The sequence below is a fragment of the Ascidia mentula genome, chromosome 3, assembly GCF_947561715.1.
Source record: "Ascidia mentula chromosome 3, kaAscMent1.1, whole genome shotgun sequence".
Classification (NCBI taxonomy): domain Eukaryota; kingdom Metazoa; phylum Chordata; class Ascidiacea; order Phlebobranchia; family Ascidiidae; genus Ascidia; species Ascidia mentula.
Window position 1 is genome coordinate 3,882,899 of NC_138568.1, and position 13,540 is coordinate 3,896,438.

At 39.1% G+C, this 13,540-nt stretch overlaps 2 protein-coding genes and 1 non-coding gene across 3 annotated transcripts; all 3 read right to left on the reverse strand.

Moving 5' to 3' along the window:
• Positions 1 to 1,151: 1,151 nt before the first annotated feature.
• Trnat-ggu (transfer RNA threonine (anticodon GGU)) lies at positions 1,152 to 1,225 on the reverse strand. Its single transcript has one exon. It is a non-coding gene; the product is annotated as a tRNA-Thr (tRNA).
• Positions 1,226 to 2,387: 1,162 nt separating this feature from the next.
• On the reverse strand, positions 2,388 to 4,072 carry LOC145894770 (transmembrane protease serine 9-like). The gene is made up of 4 exons (XM_082983417.1): positions 4,014 to 4,072; positions 3,843 to 3,967; positions 2,885 to 3,030; positions 2,388 to 2,657 (listed from the first exon to the last, which is right to left on the reverse strand). The coding sequence occupies exons 1-4, from the start codon at positions 4,070 to 4,072 to the stop codon at positions 2,388 to 2,390; spliced, it is 600 nt and encodes a 199-aa protein (XP_082839543.1).
• Positions 4,073 to 7,686: 3,614 nt separating this feature from the next.
• LOC145895056 (chymotrypsinogen B-like) lies at positions 7,687 to 12,024 on the reverse strand. Its single transcript, XM_082983803.1, has 9 exons — positions 11,945 to 12,024; positions 11,304 to 11,406; positions 10,996 to 11,048; positions 10,599 to 10,724; positions 10,253 to 10,394; positions 9,805 to 9,993; positions 9,482 to 9,597; positions 8,966 to 9,114; positions 7,687 to 8,313 (listed from the first exon to the last, which is right to left on the reverse strand). The coding sequence occupies exons 2-9, from the start codon at positions 11,378 to 11,380 to the stop codon at positions 8,047 to 8,049; spliced, it is 1,119 nt and encodes a 372-aa protein (XP_082839929.1). The 5' UTR covers positions 11,381 to 11,406; positions 11,945 to 12,024; the 3' UTR covers positions 7,687 to 8,046.
• Between the last annotated feature and the right edge of the window lie 1,516 nt (positions 12,025 to 13,540).

Genomic DNA, 13,540 nt, shown 5'->3' on the forward strand with positions numbered 1-13,540 from the left:
TACATATAGACTTTTTTATTTCGGTGCCACATTTTAACCCAAATTGTAAAATGGATGATAGTAAAAAAGTCTCTATATCGACTTCCCATTTTGACGTATACAGTCGAACGCATCGCTTCTTGATAATTCACGTAGGAAGAAGCTGTCCATTCTTTTAATAGATGGTGTAACAGGGAACATATCAAGTATTCTACAGAAGGCAAAGGTGGTTCTTGACTATGATAACAGTTGTCTCAGAGGAAGACTACACAACAGCGGAAACATGCTGTGCGCAAGCAACGCCCGCGAAAAAACCGTTGGCTGCAACGTAAGTCTCTCCTGTCGTAGAATTCTGCACTGATTTTGGCGCAAATATTTTATCCTTCAGAGGCTTGCTTTTTTCCAAATGTTGTATTTTCTTTTTTTTTCGATGCGGTCACTTTTGACGAAATGTTCTTTGCAAGCAAACATGCATCACGTTTGTTGGCGATTGGATTTTTTATATCAGGGCATTTCTTCATTTTATTTTCAGTTGGAGAATCACGTACTTAAATACTTGCCTTTATTATTGCTTTTACTTGCAGTTGGACAGCGGAAGTCCGGTGTTTTGTCGTCTGAAGAAAGGCGACGCATGTTCTAGTTACTATCTGGCCGGGATATTCTCTTTCAAGCAAGACAAACAACAAGGGGGCTGTGATAGCGATTTCACCGTTCTCGCCGACATGGTGTCCACGTCTACGAATGCTCTCTCCCACCACGCGGCTGAAAAGGTCTCGCATTCCAACTTTCAGGAGTCGTTCATGTTTGTGGGTGGGGAACCGCTATGTTCTTCTATGCTCAAGCAGTCCTACTGATTTTCTGTTTCCCTTTATCTTGACATTTACGTAGTTGACGGACGGAACGAATACTCCACTTCGATTTTTGGTTGTACATACGTTTTGCCTCTTTTTAATACACGCATACACTCACGATTGTCTCCTAGAATAAAGGCGCTTGAAAGCTTTATTGGAAGCAGCAACTTCACGATAAGGTTAACAAAAACCACTCAAATAGCAAAAAAGATCAATGTGTTCATCTAATCATGAGGTTTTCAGGCTTGGCAGCCCAGGCAATGCAGCCCAGCTGGATCAGCCACTTTTTCCTGACAAGTCGGAACAAGATTTGAAAAATCAAGCTCCCGGTGAGGTTTGAACTCACGACCCTGGGCTAACCAGGCCCAACGCTCTACCAACTGAGCTACAGGAGCTCAGTGGTTTCACGGGGTATATTGTGGCCAAGGTACACTGGTGCGCAAGCGCACAACTTGCCAGGCAACCTTCACATATACGTAGGGGATCTCTACCACCGTATCAGATGACGCAGTAATATTTCATGCAATGGCATGATAGGCAGGATCCTGCCTATCATGCCATTGCATGAAATATTACTGTGTTCATCTAAATAAGAAAGTTGTTTGTATCAATTATTCTAAAATAAAACTTGACTATGGTATTTTGCCTAGCAAGTTTCATGTTTTTTTTTTCATGCTAGCTAAGCGCGACTGCATTCGGTCACCAGCTACAATAATGAGCCTTGACAGGTCGAAACAGTGCGCACAATACTGTCTGCAACTCACATATAAGCGTAACCACTACAATTAACTTCAGAAGGCCAGCAGGGCACAATGACAACTTTTCCAGCGTTTTTATAACTTTTAAGTTAACAGTGCGGAAGAGCACGTCACTGCAACGAATAGCGTACAAGATATTGAAAATTAGACCAGCACGCATTTTGGTTACATACGTTTGCCGCGTGAATAATTTCAGTGTGAATAATTTATGGTCGAATTTTCGTCAAAGAAGCTTTTACATTACGTCTTTAAGCTGTAAGGTTTTATCCGGAGAATTACTGCTGTTTCAATCCTTTGGAGTCTACCGATTTTGCTCCAAGACCAAACTTTGTGGCGAATATGTTGCATATTTCCTATTTCGATCCTTGCGTGTTTGCACCAACTTTGATAAGGTTTCGATATAATAATAGATTTGCTCAAATAGGGGCAAATGTGCCTAGCACTGCACTGGAGCGATTTCTTGTGGTAAATAAGTTTCTTTCTTCAGCACATAGGACAAATTATAGGGACGAATCTAAAGATTTGATGCAATTCTACAAGATTGGCATCCAATGTTCAACGATTGCGCTGTTCGACCGAATCATGACTGTTGTTTGTGACCTGACTTTGGTCATGCTTTCTGAAGCACTTCAAATACCTGAAGCAATGTTGTGCCAATCACTAAACCACTCTTTGAAACCTTTTGATGGCCGTGTATTTGAAAAACAAAGAAAATTATATACAACCGGTAATCGTAATCGTTAGACTGTTCCAATCCGTCGACAGTAAACAAACAATAGCGCGAAAAAGTCACACAGAATTAATACCAAGGCTCGATCATGGAGGAGCATGGTGCTTGGTCCTCCGGAAGCATGTAGGTCTCCTGCAGATCGTCGTGGGAGGCCGCTGTGGCCGCAAAGTGGGAGATGGCGTTTTGAGACGTAGAAACCATGTCGGCGAGGACAGTAAATCTTCCTTCGCATCTTCCCCCATTCGTATCATGTTTAAAGGAGAATATCCCGGCAAGATAGTAACTGGAGCACTCATCATGTTTATTCAGACGACAAAACACCGGACTTCCGCTGTCCAACTGCAAAATAACAACTACGTGACTTATACAATCCTTGACAAGTGGGCCCATAAGGTCTTTTGGGTGTAGCTGCATAATCATATTACATAAAATCATGATAAATTCTTCTTTAGGTTTTTGATTCCAGGAAATTTATAATTTATCTAAAGATTGGATGGAAATGCGTTTTGAGTAAGATTTAAAACAAGTTTCCTTGCAGCGTTGAGAGAAAACAAAACCTTACTTACACTGCAGCTGACGGTTCTGTTTTGGGCGTTGCTGGCACACAGCATGTTTCCGCTGTTGTGAAGTCTTCCTCTAAGGCAGTTGTTATCAAAGTCGAGAACCACCTTTGCTTTTTGAAGTATGCTCGATATCCTGCTAATTGCTCCACCTATTAAAAAAAACAAGTTCGGATTAATTGGACGAATATTTTAATAGCACTTTAGGGTAATTTTTGCCATTGCTTTTTTAAACAGACAGGCCAATTTCATGACGTAGTGAATTAGAGTGCTGATCGTTTAAAAATGTCTTAAAAGTTATGTATGTTCTTGCAGGAACATGCGGGCTCAGTCCACCGCAAAGTTTTTTACATGGCAAACACATTCATCTTGTCACGATCTTAAGGTACAATGGCATAGTGCTAAAAAAAGTATTTTTCCCTTTCTCATTGCGTCTGCATGGTGCGTCTACGGTGGTAGAGGTGGCTCAAAAACACGGAGGAAAATTACGCGCTCGTACTCCAAAACTGGGGACATGATACACCCGCTATACAACTGATAAACAGTCAACAGCTGGTAAATAAAGCTGTGGACCGTGCTCAGGATCGCGAGTTTAAACCTTATCGGACGCTTGACTTTTCATATCTCATTCTGACTTGTCAGTGAAAAGTTGTTTTGACCAGGTTTAACTGTATGTCATTGTACTCTATACTCGCTTGTGTTTTGTTCGTGTAGTGTAATATCTCATAATTCCGAAGCACAACACAGTCAATGCCTAAAGTGCGTTTTAATATATTTGATTATGATGGATTTCAACCAAACACGTATTGTTTAAACTTTGATCAATTTGATGCATTATTCCGGACCTGCTCAACAATATATTGTTTAAACTTAAAGTATACAATAAATATCCACTATCTGGACGAAGAATTTAGAACTACCTTTAAAAGAATTTAAAAGACTGCAATTTATAAGATATTATTACCTTTCACAGACATTCCGTGACCGATGCCGAAACACACGGGATCCACTTGTCTTTCCGCTTTTCTCCGGAGACAAAGGCGGTTTTTCTTTGTTGGTTTGACAAGTCTCAGAATGGCAAGATCCTTTCTGCACATAACAAACATGGTCGATTTGTTGAACAACGTTTACTCACTTCTTTGTCTTTGAATCGGCCGGATAATTGTCATAGTAAATTAACATTGAAGTTAACATTTTTGGATCACATTTAACATTTCTCGTCTCTTCTTCCTATTTTGCAACCTATTTTTTTCAGGTATTTCCTTATGACTACACAAAACAGGATGACTGCAAGGTATACCTTCGTATGTTGCTTCCTGTCACTGTATCCTCCAAGTGGGGTTCATGGTTGCCATGCGGTATGCCAGCAAAATTCTGAATTGCTTTCAAGGTCCCAATTTTTCGATCCCTAAACCCATTGTCGTCGACCAGAATATCCATCTCGCCTATGCTAACACGTATCATTCGCAAGTTTTTATTCCTACAGAAAAAAAAAACACATATATTCACAAGGTTTTTAGAAGCATGCAAGCCCTATTGCTCATTTAACTAAGTGTAGATGTATGGATGTAGCTCTGTGTTCTGATAACGGTGATGGTCACGTGAACGCGCTTATAAACACGTTTAGAGCGGTTTTACACCAAACAACAACGTAAATAATATAATAAAAATTAACTGGATTTACAGAAAATTATGTGTCAACAAACAGTCGTCGAGACTGACTTTTCAGGAGAAATTACTTGAATTTATTTTTGGCGTAAAACAACATCAGAACTCTCTGTGCTGTATGATTCTTGAGCTTTACACATAAACACCACCTTTAACTTACTTTACACAATGAGCCGCAGTCGCTATCACGGTCTTGCTGAGCAGAGCCCCGCCACAAATAAACTTGTACCGACCCGTTAGATTCTCGAAAATTGCCACCGACCACGGAAACTCGTTCCACGTCGCGTCAATTCCTTCTCCTGAACAAGAACGCGTTTATATTTTTGTTACTACGCATTTTACGTGCAATGCGTGAAAATCGATGTTGAAAAAATTGGTAGTTAGTTTTTAGGTAGCTGTAATCTAACGCATTGCCAAAACATGGTTCATAATTGTCACAGGAAATGAGGTTCACAGAATTTTTGATACTCGAAGCTTTGCAGCGAGCAATCCGATTTGATACTTATAGGCGAAGTATTTGTGCTTCCAAGAAGAAAAGACTCACGAAGCATTTTGAAAACAGCTATGCGTTTAAAAAAAGTACAGCGGTTAAGCTTTTTAATATATATTATCAGGATGAATTTCAATCAAACACACTTATCCTTTTGTCGATTTGCTCGTTGTCCCTGCGCTGCATTTGTCTTAGCGGGCAACACGTCTGACCGCAAGTAACGCACTCCTGATTATACAACATTGTGAAGTTTTCGGACGGGCGATATCCTGTATTTAACGCAAGTATAAGTTCCAGGAGCATTCAATAATGTTGCTATTACTGTGCAAGAATTGTGCGCCGAATTTATGGAAGCAACTTTGTACCGTTTGTGCAAGTTTCCCCGATTGATCCGCGATCAAAGTGGACAACATCCTGATTCCTGAAACGAGATGAAATGTGTTTATGTTTGAGAAAAAAAGATGTTTATAACTTCTTTTGCTTTCATTTGTAATGACCTTCAGTTATGTGTTGATTCCGGGGCGCACAACCTTTTTATTAATGTCGGCCGCATCACACAGACTTTATTTCACCAATGACCGCCAGACAATCCAAACTGATAATTTCACATTTACTTACGACTAATAGTTTTTTCTTAGCTAAAAAATACACGATCTCATGGTGTTTTTTAACAAATACCGACCAATTTCATAAGCATGTTAGGTTTTCAACAATGCACAGCCCAGCAGTACAAACGTACTATAAAGCATGTGTACGGCCACAGGAATTAGCATACACTGCCACATCTGGTCTTTCGTTCGCAGGTTGTGCGTCCCTGGTTTAATTTGTAATGACCATTAGTTATATTTCAACAGGCATTTAGCGCGCGTCAACAAAAAACAAACCGTTTTCATTTTATGCCAAATTGTATAATTATAAACAACATTGCATTCCTCCTGGTAATTAGTCATACCTAGGCCGAAAGCCATGATACGCAGACTTCGTGTTTGCCAGAAAGGGCAAAGAAAAAAACGCCAATACTTGGAAAATTCGAATCAGCTTCAACATATTTGATGCCCAAAACTTGTTGGTAGAAGATTCGTAATTATAAGTCCAAACGATTTTTGGAATACTTTTTCCCTGAAAATGTAAACAGTTGCGACAAATAACTCTGCAGCTCTTACCTTATGTGGTAAAAGCTGCCAATCTCACCTGTTATATACGTAACTAAACAGGAAACATGTCTAAGGTTGTGTCTTCAACCTGAGCACTTTGCGGTTGTGTTTTTGCTTTCAGGAAATTTTCATCGATTAATTGCAAGTAAGAAAACCTGATTGCACCCAGGGTTCTTGGAAAACGCGGATCACCATCGGATTTTCTTTAAATATGACCTCATGAATGCACTCTTGTGGGTAGAATACTGCGAAAATAATCAAAGCAATTGTTTGGGTACGCGTTTGCCATTTACAAGCCTTATCAATAGAGTGCAATAAGTCATATTCACCCTCTTCATAGAAATCTCTGGTCCTTCCAAGGGACATTGGACAATTGAATGCCAAGCCTACTTACCGCGGAAACCAATGCGGCCGCACCAAAGACCGCTACGACCATTATTCAGCCATATCACAAAGCACAGGAAAAGCACGCGATCTCCTATAGTTAATTGCTGGATATAAGTTCAGCTTAATTAAACTATTTTTTAACCTTTTAATGCAACGAATGGTTAAAAGTATCCTACACAACACTAAGATATACTTTTAGTGGGAAATCGTAAATAAACTTCGTGATATGTATTTCTATGTTAACTTATTATTTTGCAAACTCAATTGGACATCGTGATTTAGGTAAAGAAAGAATAAAGATTACCATGATACCGCGTAGGAATATTATATTTATTAAAATTGGAATTGAATTGCAACGTATGACTTGATGAAATGCGGCCATAAAATTTTTTCAATTCGCTCAACATACCACATGTCGTTTATTGTTGACATTCCACTCTTGAAGATGAGAGGTCAAGCCTTTCTACTGGCGTAAGTTTCATGGACCAGACTTTTCTGGCAAGTTAGGACGTTTGTATGTAGTTTTTTGCAGATACTTAAGATAAAGTCAAACGCATGAATACCATTTTCAAATGATTTATATAACTTGACCAAACAACTTCCCATTTAGTTACTACTGCGCCTACTTGTTTAGAAGCAAACAAAATGACTGCGTCGTATTAATTTCATATGAAAGCTCTGGAGCAACTATGTTGATGAAGTGGGAAACTAATGTTTTAAACGCACTTGATTTCAACTTCATTTGATCCCCGAAACTTCTGTGCCAACTTAGTTTTTCATATTATGCTTATCTACTTGGAAACAAATGTAGGACCCAACCTCAACAAAACAACGCAGTAATATTCCATGCAATGGCATGATTGGCAGGATCGCCCAACTGCACAGGTCCTTACTTGGAGGTCACAGCTATCGTACCGCGATCATTAGAGGTTTGCAGGCTTGGCACGCCAGCTGGATCAGCCAGTTTTTCGGAGCAAGATTTGAAAAATCAATCATCCCCGTAATGTCGTAGGTATACAAATCGTGTAATAAGTTTTCATGTTTTTATTTCTTTTAATAATGCAAAATATCAAGAAAATATCATGTACAAGGGAGGGTCAAGGTCGTAATTCGTTTCCAGTCCGTCCACCAAGGTACAAACTCACATAATGTAGAAAGTAAGGAGAAAAAACACACGTGCGCGCAAAACGGGAATGAACTTCATGCTGCATTTATTACACATAAGAGTAACGAACTGACAGGTTGGAATTTTCCTTACGCTTTTACAATATCGAATAAAGGAGTAGACTCATGTATATCTATATGTGTGTGCTACGATTGTTTCGGTCAAAATTGACATGCAAAGGCATTGCAAACAAACTGCTTTCAATAAAAGTAAAAAAAAAACAGTTTTACTACTCGTGTGTTTAAACCCATGTTTTTATAATCGCACGAAATTAAATTTACGTGTCTCAGGATCTTTAGTTCATCTAGTAAACCGTGTATTGAGATGTGCAGTTAAGCTCAAAAAAATCAAACGCATACTCATCTTTCAACAAGCCAACTATGGATTCCGGTTTAAGAACCATATCATGATGGTCGTAGTGCAACATGTTGGTCAGGCTTGCGTATTCGCCTCCGCAACGCCCATGCACTTTGGAATAACTTTCATGAAACGAGAATAATCCAGCAAGGTAGAAGCTAGAACACGCGTTGTTGCGATCCAACCTGCATACCACTGGACTTCCACTGTCGATCTACAAAAAGAACAAATAAATACTGTAACCAGTGCACTAAATGTTTCCATCAAATGTATCAAAACAAGACGAGGCACGTATAAGTGTATACAGTGAGCCCATGTGTTAAATACTCTACTGTTATTTTTCGCTCTTACTCGCAGCCTAAACGTAGATTGTGGCTCTCACCAATTAGGCTTTGCATTTCATACATGGGCACTTCCATGTTAAAATATGTGGGACTGGACATTTTTTAGCAACACCATAGGTAAAACTTGCCAGAGATTTGCAAATGCAATACAAAATCAATAGTAATTTCGTCCCACTTGGGCACCGCAACACAGAACGCAGCAGTAATATGTAAGTTTATTTAAACTGTCAGCAATGCGGTATTGTTTAACTTGTGTGCTGTTTTTGCTGCCAGGAATATTGTATTTTAAATAATCTGTTATTCTCGCACAACTAAACGTTACTTTTATTTACAGACGTTTTGCCTGCTTTTCGGCTGTGCTTCCTCAGTGTAATTGTTTACTTGCGTTGTTTCCTGCACCCAACAAACGGTACCAAATATCGTCCTTAATTGATAAAACATGTTCTCTTTTTCTGCAACATTGCCCAGCCCTTTTTGAGTAAATTTGTAAATAGTGTTCCAAAATCCTAACATTTATCTTACTGTGCAGCTCGGTGACTTTCCCTCGGCAGATGTGGCACAAAGCATATTGTTCGTCTTTGTAAGTCCTTTTCGGTGGCACCCGTTGTCCATGTCAATAACAACTTGCGTGTACCTCAGTCTTGACGACCATTGACGACCGGTATCTTTTACTATTTAGACACATATTTACGGTGATTTTTTGAAAGATTTGGACAAACAGACAAATGATCTATGATGTTACCCTAGTGGATTTACAATAAAATGGTACCTTATTATGTCGAATTCAACTAAAATAACACGTTATGACTAAATACAATTTACGTCGTGATTGTTACACATGCTTTCTTCAAGTTTCTTAAGGTGCCCAAAGACAAAGTCGTACGTTATTGTTTAGATTCCTGTTTTTGACATGTACAATACACAAAATCCATTCGTATTACAAGGCAAGCCAGGTAAAGTAAATTAACATTCTATATACCATCCAATAGCGTCAAAGGGTTGTTTCGCTACAACCGGCTCTACACGTTCATACCGTACCTCCTCCATGACCAATTCCAAAACAACTGGGCAAGGTTGGACGACCCTCCTTCGCTCTCAAGCAGATTCTCGGCTTTGTGGTCGGGACATCGAGATTTAGCAGCGCCAGATCATCGCTATGGCAATGTTACAAATATTAACACCAATGGAAAAACACGATTGCGGGGCAATAAGCTAACCAAATTGTATCCCATATCAGTTTAACCACAGGAAATATTAGTAACATAAGAACTTAATTCATCGAACTATGTTCTTACACATACAAAGACTGGTACGGCACGTCTAATAATTTAGTAACGTAAGAAAATTGTTACAAACCGCACCTCCACAATCCGGTTCTGCTCATTTTCGTGTCGCCATGTCGTGTTATATATATATTACCATACTTCTTCAACTTCGTGCTGAGGCCTAAAAGTCCAACATCGTCGTTTCGTATGCCATTACTCGGGTTAATATTAATGTCCACTTCCCCGATGGTTACTCGCAGTCTGCCGTTTGCAACATCGCTTTTACTGTGTTAAAATTGTTTGTGAGAATCGGATGGTGCAAAAAAACGACACAAAAAAACTTTGTCTAGATTTATTTGATTGCAAGAAGATACGAAGCAAAACATAGCGAATCATAGTTTGTCAAATGATTAACATGCGTCCACCACTTACTTAAGAATTTAACAACATATCTCAAATAAATATAAAATTAGACAAACCATTGTTGGTCCGGAGAAAACGGTTATGAAAGCTGTATTTAGTAAAAAGATATGTTGTCACCTACTTTATACAGTGGGACGCTGTGGCAATCATTGTATCGCTTATAAGTACGCCCCCACATATGTACTTCCATGACCGGTTGTCGATAAACCTAAAAATTGCCACAGACCAGGGAAACTGACCATCAAAAGCTTCATCACCATTTCCTGATAAAAGCAGTTATTTACAATCGTATCTTATGTTGAAACAGAGCTTAGTCATTGGAAAATATGAAGGGTAACGTAGGGTACCAGTGATTACTTTTGGTCACTATTAAAGCATATTTCTGCAGTCTTTTGATTCCGTGCGTTAGTCAACACAACGATTTAATTCGGTTAATTAGTTTAAGTTTAGAATTAACCGGCACTCACTGATTCGTTTATCGATAGCACCGCGACGTTCTCTTCCTTGGCAACAGGTTTGACCACAGGTCACACAATTTGCATCATCATTTGCACCAATAAACGGCATGGTGAATTCGTCAGACAGACGATAACCTAGAAAGTGTTTGAGTCGCATTTGAGATAACCGTAACTTTTGCAAAACTAGCTTGGGTCCTGCTGTATCTATAACTTACTTTACTGGGATAATTTCGATACCCTAGGTCTCTTTGAAACAAAATGACAAACTATTTATTTTGGTCATTACCTTGGACATGATATAAAAATACATCGGGAACAAATCTGTTTGAGTAAATCCACTCAGATTTAACCGGAAAATTAGTCAAACTAAATAGCTCTGTTCAATAACCGTAATGCGAAATCTAACCTGAAGGACAATTCCTGCGATTGTTCTGCAAGTCCTGGGATGGACGATCTGGTCTGAAAAATTATGAATATTCAATCAAAACAATTTTACTTCATAGAATAAACTAAATTCTCTTGAAGGTTTCTGTACGTTTAAGGTCAAATATTAACATGGGTCAGTCAATAACAAAATGCAAAATACTTTGTTTTGGGGTATATGCGAAAACATAAGAGTGACGTCACTTAATGTCGAAAAAGAGAACGTTCATTTCCGTGAGGCAAACTCGAAGTGTGTGAATTTAATGAAATATTGAACCATCCTGTACACACATGTTGACGATTTGTTGACTTGTGGAATGTCCAATAAAAAATGCAAACATTAATATCAATGGAGCCTCGACCTTCATTTCGTTTGATCCACAGTTGCTTCGATCTACGGATTCCAAGTACAACATGTTAGATTAGGGAATTGAAATGATAGAAAAGAGCTGCGGAGAGTAGTGCACACTGATTCGAACCATACAGTTTTGTCACTGCACTGGACTAGTTTTTTAATTAGCAGGCATAGACGTTTCCGCTTTGTGGTGAACCTTTCGGTCAACGTCGGTCCTTTGGGCACCAAACTGTTACTGCAGTTAATCTATTTTATATTAAAACATTTACTTTGTCACGAGCTGATCACAAGCATGTGGTTCGTCGCATATTTCGTGTGAAATAGATCAAGTGCTAGTAACAGTTTGGTGCCCAACGTATCGACTGATAATAACGCAAGCATATAGTCAACCATGTGGTTGGATTCCGAACATGTGATAAAGAGTTAAACTTCGTTAGTAAAACGTTCTGTGAAACATAATGATGCAATGTAGCGACCACATCCAGCAGGTATAGACATAAAGCATTACCTTTTGAAAATTACCAAGGTGAGTAATTCTTGTATTTTAAAAAGTGCTTTTAAAGTAACAACAGTTTACCTTTCTGCTTTGAAATTCCGTTGATTGTTTTCACTTCGTAACCCCGACAAACAGTAAGAGTGAAGTGAATTTATCTTCTGTCTTCTCCAAACAATTGGGCAGAATTTTTTGCTTTTATGTTGCGAACTACAGGAAGTTCGGTATTTTATCCGAAGCCCCATAAGATCGGATCGACCATCAGTGTAAACTGATTACCCGGTTACGACCCGTGTTTTCCACGATAGAACAATGGCACGCCGTCAAGTTGGCACGCGCCAACCCGCAAACCTGTAATTGACCCAATATTCCAACCCGTTTTTAACAATTTGCGGTCGTGTGCCCGAGTCGCATTTCAGAAATGAAACTTCCGTGGTTTTTGGTACTAAGGCTGATATTTCAAACACTCATTGTTTCGCACTGACAGCGTTTTGTGATTACGGTTGGAAATTGATTGTCTCAAAAACATAATGCAAGGAAAACCCGAATTGTGGTTTTGTCTTCCAGTCGTCGCAATGTGATTCGTGCGAACGATCTTTAGGGTTAATTAATATTCCATTAATATCTAATGGTCCACAAAATGAACGTTTCCAAATGAGAGGCGTGGGTTTCGAATCCCAAACAATGTATTATAAAGTTGTTTCACCTTAGTCGAACGTCAGGTCACGGCGTCATTTAACCGTCATTTGCATGTTGCCATGGCAACTTGCCACCAGTCATAGCGTTTTCAAAACTTCACACAGGAACATTTTCATATCTGGTACTATTATTGCATCCAAGAAAACCAGACTCAGAAAAGGTATTTAATGCCAAGTATTTGCATAAAATCGGGTAATAGGCTTTGCACCAATTTTTCCCAAGACTTTTGGTTGTATCCGGGCCCAGAAACGTTGTGTTCGTGGCAACAGCGGGTAGAAGTGACCACTTGAACCACTCGGAATAACATGCTCCTTTTTAGGTCTGATTAATTTTAGTCCAAAAAGTTTTCGCGAATGCCACATTACAGCACTTCAATATATCGATTTTTGTTCAGAAACAATATATAAGTGACCAACATTACGGCGTAAAAGAAATGCGATTGGATTTTTTTTGTTGTTGCGTAATACGTTGCCACGGTTTGTAACAACATTAGTGGACAATACATCTTGCTCATAGTGGTTACATGATTATATATACCAAAAAGCAATGAGTGATCAGTTAGCAGCAAGATTTCTATGTTTCGTGTTGTAGTTTCCCTCTGCTGACCTCGAGTGGAAGTGTGACTTGTACCCTGAGGCGCCACCGAGTGGTCTATGGTGGAGTTTTCTTAATTCATTTGGCGAATTTTCCGATGAATTTGGCAAACACCGTGAACTCCATCACCAGTGAAAAATTGAAACTTTTTTTGTGATGTCCCTATACGAAATGAGTGCAAAGTTTGACGTCACTAAACAGAAATGCAAGAACAGGGGTTCCCAAACTGGGGTCCGCGGACCCCTGGGGGTCCGTAAAGATATATTAAAAACCAATTGGTATACGTTTCATACAGTGCGTAAGCAGCATTTACTGCAGTAATTAAAACTTGAGTGGTTTCATGAGCTGTACAATACGTATATTGGACAATTCCACTTTGGCATGGTT